Here is a 7,801-nt window from a genome sequence, read left to right as displayed (position 1 = left end):
AGATAGTTGTATTTATGCAATGTTATTTTCTTCATTATAGGTTACTACAATACATTACTAGGAGTGTATAGATGGAGCGTGTGAGTTACTACAATACATTACTAGGAGTTTATAGATGGAGCGTGTGAGTTACTACAATACATTACTTGGAGTTTATAGATGGAGCGTGTGAGTTACTACAATACATTACTTGGAGTTTATAGATGGAGCGTGTGAGTTACTACAATACATTACTAGGAGTTTATAGATGGAGCGTGTGAGTTACTACAATACATTACTAGGAGTTTATAGATGGAGCGTGTGAGTTACTACAATACATTACTAGGAGTGTATAGATGGAGCGTGTGACTCTTTATTTGTTTTATAGCTTATCGTTTATTCGCCCGTTAGTCAGCGCCACACAAAATATATTTTTTCTGGGTTGTGCAGCAGCTCGTGTTTTATATTCTACTATAAAGATACATCATCCCTCCTTTATTTCCAATCAGAAAGCGTGTTACAATAACAAGTTGTCAGCCTTTTGTACACAATGAAGTATGTTTTTGTGTTGAAGACGATAAGGTGGTGGATCTATACTCTCTTTTCATTCCACCACTTCATGACTAATACGTTTCCCTTTTTACGCAGCAAAGAACAATTTAATAAAACAAAATACAGTTATTTATTTTTTACCAATGGGAATATTTAACTTGCTTTATTTCTAAAATACAATTTAACATACTTTAAACATTAGGGTTGTTGTTTTTTTAAACAACGTTTTAATTCAAGGACAACAACAAAAAAATACATGATTTACATGGGCTCCAAAAATCTTGATATTTACAAGTAGAAGAAGCAGGAAGAGCGGTCTGTCTCTACAGGTAGAAGAGGCAGGAAGAGCGGTCTGTCTCTACAGGTAGAAGAGGCAGGAAGAGCGGTCTGTCTCTGTCTGGGCTCCTTCACTTGACACGCAGTACTGTTCATCACTCCATTGTAACATTGCTTGTCCACGGTTCAGTTTGTTATATTCTTTCAATGGAAGAAAACGAAAACGTTCGTCGATGTTGTTGTCTCCTCTGTTAATAACGTCCGTTTTGTTTGTCTGTTTGTTTGTTTGTTTTGGCTGTTCATCAGCCTTCTCAGATTGGCTAGTAGTCCTGATGAGGAGTGTGCGTCAAACTGTGCCGTCGCAAGTCACAGTTGCGCCGAAACACCTTTCCGCAGCGGTCACAGCTGTAGGGCTTGATGTCTGTATGGGTGAGAAGGTGAGTTTTCAGGTTACTTCTTTGATTAAAGGTTCTTCCGCATGTGGGGCATTTGTGTGGAGATTCCTGTTTAGATTTAAAGCAAGCAAAGGATTATTCCCTTTCGTTTATTTAGATAAATAGATGTATTGTATTATAATATGACTCTTCAATCAGTTATTGACATGGTGCTGAAAGTAAGCTGTGCTCCTAACAAAATGAACGGCTGTAGCTCGAGCCTATATTTCTTTAAACTGCTTATCATAATCATTCAGTTATTGCCATACATGCCAAATATAGTCGAGACACAATCACTATCCATACAGGCAATCCAAATAAGTATATGTTTTTTTTAGGTTTTAGAAAAGATGCCAACTTTGATCTGCATTAATTAAAGACATGGCGCGTGTAATAACATGAGAACACAGATATGTGAGCTCGTGCCTCATATAGTTGGCTGAATCACATACATGGTGATTGGTATCACATTGTGTTAATACATCTGGTGTTATGATGGCAGATGATATAGGTTTGGATGGAAGACTCACCTGCATATGTAATGTTTTATGAACGGCTAAAGTTCGAGACTGACAAAATCCTTTCCCACATTCTTGACATTTGAAGGGCTTTTCCTTGGAGTGGATGTATCTGGAAATGAGAAGACAAGAGGAGACGCGGTGAGAACGGAACACCTTTCATATAACTGCATTTCTTCTTTGTGGCCTTTTCCAAGGCGGTTGAGTCATGCTGAGAAGTGCCTGCTGTCAGTAGTGCGACTTGATCTGTGTTCTGGTGCGTAAAAGGGCTTTAGCGCCCTCTCGGAATATGGACTAGTCGTACGCTACACAGTGCACGCAACATAGTTATTACAAAAAAATACCTACATATGTAAAAAAAAAAAATATTCAGTGCGTTACAATGTTGGAATTGTGAACAAAGTCAAATGAATATGAATAAAACGCGATCATAACATGACATGACGCTCTTCCGTACACACCACTATCAAAGCGGTTTTTTTTCCTTAAAAAACAACAACAACAGCAATATCATCCCAGACATTCAGAGCACTGCTTCTTACCTGTGGTCTCTCAGGTGGTCTTGTCTTCGGAAGGCCTTGTGGCAGATGTCACAGGTATAAGGACGCTCGTCTGTGTGAGTCCTCTCGTGGATCAGAAGATTGTATGACTTGGTGAAATGCCTGCCACAGAACTTGCAAATAAATTCCTTTTTCGTTTTTGACGGAAGCCTTCCCCGGGTGGGTTTTCTATCAGGCGACAGTTTGTTGAACTCAGATATCGCGCTTCCGAGCCCCGCTGTCAACTTTGAAAGATCCCCAGCCTTCGGCGGGTCCTCCTGGGTGGCAGCTATCGCCAGGTTGGCAAAGTCAAAGCGTGGTGGTCGGTCCTTGTGCAGCCCGGGGATAAAGTGAGTAATGCCCTGTTTGGGGTGGAAGAGGTGTGCGGCGAACGGTAGCCCCGTGAAGGTAAACCGGGGATCCATTAAGCCCTGAGCGGCAGCCATCTCTGTGATAGTCGACCTCAATCCCTGCATGTGCGGATAGCCTAGTGTCCAGTGGTTCATGTGCATGGTCTGCACCGCGCTAAGGCCGTACAGTCCCTGGAGCTGGTCGACCGCGGCCGGGAAGGCGTTGACCGCCTGCAGGAAGGAGTAGTTGGTGAGCTGGAGAGACGGGTGGAGAGGGATCGGAGCGGGCAGGGCTTTGCTCCCCATCTCGGCGGCGAAAGGCTTCACGGTTAAGGCCTCGGCACAACTCTACCACGTTGAAGGTCCTGTTGGAGACATGAACAATACAAATGAATATGAGTTCATCATCAACCCACAATATGACACAATATAGATCTAGAAAATACTGCAAGTAAACAGTAAAAACAAGCATAGAGTTAATGACTAACTATTTCTGTGCATTTTGCACAATGCTGCAATTAGTTTTCCGTTAGAGCCTTTCCAACCGTTTGACCTTAGTCGACATTTAATTAATTTACAACCGTCTTGAGAATGGCCTTAATAAGGGCTGATATCGGATTATATCACATTATTAGGTGTTTTAATACTTCCCTTCCATTGTGGAAATCAAGGACAGTGACTAATCTGCTGCAAGATGTACGATTTGCACACCGTCTAAAGGCGAACCGATTCCTATTTGGTTATAAAGTATTTTTGTTCTAGAGACATGTTGAGAGCGTTCAAGTTATATCTTATTTTTTTGTGTGCGCGCACAACGTGTAAAAAAGACGTGGGTACTGCAAATTGAATGTTTGGCTGGTGAAAAATACATTTCGTTCATTTTTTTTTCTAGAGCACATGGTTATTCCTTCTAATAACATAAATATATGTTATGCATCCAAAAATGGTAAAAAAAAGTTGGAGACGTTTTGTTTTCGATGCGCTCGACTGTGCATGCTGTCACTCCCAATTAAATGTTCCACGATACATTAAAACAACTCATTGCTTTAATGCTGCCATTATATTCGCCAATGCCCGGTGTAACAACACACAGGGCCTAATTAAATTTATTATTACGTCAACAGACGTGGAAGTTTGTAATCTTGCCACACGTTGTCGATATAGAGAACAACATATAAAAGGGGTTTGCTTATCTCCTAAAATCAACTTTACCCCCATTTTCTTTTTATTGTAAAATCCATTTCTAGGCTATTGGAGTCATGTTTAAGGCCTTGAGCGATGTTTATCTCTGAAAACAAAAGCGTATATGGGCCTACAAACTAGATTTATATTTTTTGTTGTAAATTACGTCCCAAGACCGATTATAGAATGTTGTTGTAACCTATAATCACAATTTTGCAACGTCAGAGAAATACTTTATTTGCGGTACATCCTTTGTAAATACTCTTGTACATCGGCGAGACGTGCTATATGGTGTGAGGTTATGAGAACTGTATGGTAATATTATGGGGCTGTTAAATGACTGAGGGTTACATGCACCAAGTGGTGTAATGACACCAAGTTGTAAAGTAATGCTTTCCAAACCCACGAACGAGCCCACCGTGTCACTCTCTCCACACACGACACTTGTTTAGACCGTGTGGGGGTTTGAGGTGTAAATAAATAGTGTTCTTCTCAAAACAATTTAAAATGTTCACCTTCTTGCGTAAAATGCAAAAACTTTAGACTGTGTGTAAACATGAATTTAATATATTTATAAATATATACTTAGAGCGTCCCATTTACAGCTACCGTTTTGGGTGCAGTGTGGTTTTTGAGGTGTTGATAGTGCTTTTGAGTTTCACGTTTCTATAAATTACTGTAGCAGCATACCACTGCGCATACAAACCAGCGAGAACTGACAACCCTCGCTGAGCATTCGTCTGAAAAGTACGACTCATCCATAATAATCTAATTTTACCCAAATATAAACTGTTTTCCCACGTTAGTTTAAACTTTAGTCAATGGAATGATTGATTCTAACACGGGTTAAAGTCAGTGAGTAAATGCTAGGTTATTAATTGACAGATGATTGACTTGCATAAAACAGGCTACTGTGTGTAACCTATATAGCTGGCTATACGTTCACACCTGGACAGAGAAAGGGCAGAGTTGGGTCCTTGTTCTCAGGCACAGGACAACTCTTTACTGGCCAATGAGATGAAAGGGCATAAACAGTTTGTCTTAAAAGTCATGGTGAGGTGGATATTTGTCAGAAATGGGCAGCTGCAACAAAACTTCCGGTCAGCATGCATGTCGATAAGGACATGTGTAGTTGTACAATAACCTATAGCCTTTGCGTAATAGTTGAATGACGCGCCATGTATGTTGTGCCGTATAGGCCTGGGCTACCCAACTGGCGACACGGGGATTTTATTTGTTACACCAATCTATTTATTTATTCACTTATTTTATTTTGTTTTTTATTGTTTGACATGAAATACTTTTTAAAAAACCAACAGCAAATCAGCTCCGAGTGATTTTAATTTTGGAAATATGTTCCAAAGTATTCCCACGCAGATTATGAATATATATGTGGCCTTATATAAACGTAAGCAAGGTTTGAAATGATTATGTTTTAGTCAAATATTATATCCGTTTGTGGTTCTTGCGGTCAATTTGCAGTCTACAAATGGTTTGTAATTATGTTTCGGCCCGCTGACCATCCCCTCAAGAGCAAATCGTCCCGCGGCTAAATCTAGTTGATGATCCCTGAGATTCTATATATTACTGTAGTCTTTGTATTTTGACACGTAACTTTACACTGTTAAATATGTATATTCTGACAGCATGGACTCGTTTGAACGATCAATTAGTAGGCTACTCGGGATCTCATTGTCATGAACTATCTATCACTACCTGTTTCAACACAAGTGTAATGTAATCTATTAAAGAGCAACTATCATGGAAACATAATCTTACCCCCAATAAACAGACGCCAAAGGTCACTCCGCAGTTAGTTCTGCTGTGTTTCAATAATCCACAATGCCTTTAATAAGAGAGGCGACAAAACTCCACTTTAACGTCAACAAAAGTTTTCCAACTTCGTCCATGTAAATCTCATCGCCATACCGTCGCAGAACCAGATCTGTTGCGACTCGTAATACTTTGCGCACAGTGGGGCAAAGAAGACCTCGGGAGGGGAAAAAAAGTTACGATCACTATATAGAGTTCAAGCGACGCCAGGCGCAGGAGACCCGTACTCTGCTCTGTTTCTGCTCGGTTCGGAGTTGGGCTGTAGTGGGCTTGAAGAGCACAAGTCCCTTCACTTTTCAGGACTCCGGGCACTCGGCGTGCTCAGCCCGCCCTCCGCCACGCCTTCTCGTACTGATCAACTCCAACGTTCTTTTCTGTTTATTTGTGTTTGGATAGCAACTAGGGACCGAGCACAGCTCACCGCAACCTGCGTCTGACACTTCACACACAGATCGACTACAGCTTTTTCGTTGTTGGAAATGGTTACATTTCCTTGGGAAACACATAAATAACAAGAGGGACAAACATGATCCATTTTCCAACCAATGAACGCTTTTTTTTAGGTTATTTGAAACGTGATTTAATATGAAGAGTTTAGAAACCATGCGTATTGCGTAAATAGAGGGCACATGTATGAGCCACCACAATAAATCGTTGTATTTAATTGTGGTAAAGGTTATGTATTGGGAGCTGTAAAGCACGAACAAAACTTCCCCAAAAACAGCGGCGGAGAACAGAAATTACAAAGAAAATCGTTACTCTGCTGTTTTCAATGTGTTTCAATGACTGTTGTGTTTTCTCTTCCCCTCCACATCTGTCCTATTAGCTCAGAATAGAACAGAATAACCCGCTAAACACAACGACTTCTGAATAACATGTGAGAGTCAACATAAACAACTGTTACCCTCCAACACCTCCACCACAAGCCTTTATAGTATTCTGTTAATGTCAAACAGTAGGTTGTAGCGACCATTACATTCTATCAACACCGAATAGTGTCTTATCTATTTAAATTAGGACCATTTTTAGAAATATTATATGCGCGTCTATTTACATTAAAATCTAAGATCCTTTCCGATGGATTTTATTTTCTACAACAAAAAAAAAAACGACACTGTTAATAACATATAGACTATAGATAATAATTAATCTACCATCTACTTCCAAAATAATTCTCTAACCTAAATGAGACAGGCCGAGTTGTATGTTTGGTCTCATTTAGTTTAGTTGTAGAAAGAACTACATCATGTTCTCATACACAGAAAGCTGACATTAATTAAACAACTGGAACGAGTCTAAGACGCGCGGCTCTCTGGCCACAAATAATGATTTTCACATTTCATGATAAGACAAATGTGTTTGAATTAAGTCAGTATCGAACATTCTGTCTTTGATATGTAGATCTGTTTATCGAACAATTCCCACGTGATGTATCCGATCAGTTGATTTCTCTCTTTACACCTTACAAATGCCGTTGGTGCAGGTGGTCTAATCAAGTTTTGAATATGAATTCTCAGTCATTTGATGATCATTCACTAATAGGTTGATGAAAAAAAGTGTCAGTAAAATGGCAAAAAGTTAGACGATAAATGGCTTTGAGATATTCCACAACATGCAACATATAATGCTACAATGATTATGTAGGTCGAATAGACATTATACATCCTACAGGGGAATGAATGGTGAAAGGTTAATCATTTCTCTTCAATTCATTTACAAACATGTTTTAGTTAAATTATGACATATTTTTGTATCAATTGAACGAGGGGCTCATTGTATGTGTAACGTGTTGCTGCATCCCTCAATATGACTGTAGCTACAACAGGACAATGACGAGTACCACAGCAAACTACAGCTGCAGCCTCAGAGCACGCAAATGGCGTCGAGCAGAATTACAGGTCTGCAGCGACGCCTATTGGTGCATGACAGACACGACGGAGTAAATGAGTGACGTCGTTCACTGCTCATTGGCCCGACCTTCTATTCAACGTTTCATTAATGTAATGGACTAAGGCCTAGGCGATCTATCTTCAGTGGACTAATGCAATTGTTATACAGTAAAAAAACAACAACAGACGATCATTGTAAACAACATTTGTTGAAATTAGTGAATCTATAGGTTTATGCGCGGGAGGCAA

The 7,801-nt window shown here is 39.9% G+C and overlaps 1 protein-coding gene across 2 annotated transcripts; it reads right to left on the bottom strand.

Moving 5' to 3' along the window:
- Positions 1-453: 453 nt before the first annotated feature.
- Positions 454-5,964, bottom strand: LOC135521078 (protein odd-skipped-related 2). Of its 2 annotated transcripts, none has more exons than XM_064947017.1 (4): positions 5,610-5,964; positions 2,302-3,013; positions 1,772-1,871; positions 454-1,310 (listed from the first exon to the last, which is right to left on the bottom strand). In XM_064947017.1, the coding sequence occupies exons 2-4, from the start codon at positions 2,952-2,954 to the stop codon at positions 1,128-1,130; spliced, it is 936 nt and encodes a 311-aa protein (XP_064803089.1). In that variant the 5' UTR covers positions 2,955-3,013; positions 5,610-5,964; the 3' UTR covers positions 454-1,127. The 2 variants fall into 2 exon arrangements, with proteins under 2 accessions (XP_064803089.1, XP_064803090.1); XM_064947018.1 differs by having other exon boundaries at positions 454-1,228; positions 5,610-5,961.
- Between the last annotated feature and the right edge of the window lie 1,837 nt (positions 5,965-7,801).

This window comes from Oncorhynchus masou, chromosome 29, assembly GCF_036934945.1.
Source record: "Oncorhynchus masou masou isolate Uvic2021 chromosome 29, UVic_Omas_1.1, whole genome shotgun sequence".
Lineage (NCBI taxonomy): Eukaryota > Metazoa > Chordata > Actinopteri > Salmoniformes > Salmonidae > Oncorhynchus > Oncorhynchus masou.
Note: the sequence above shows the minus strand (reverse complement) of the source record. Positions and strands in the feature narration are given on the sequence as shown.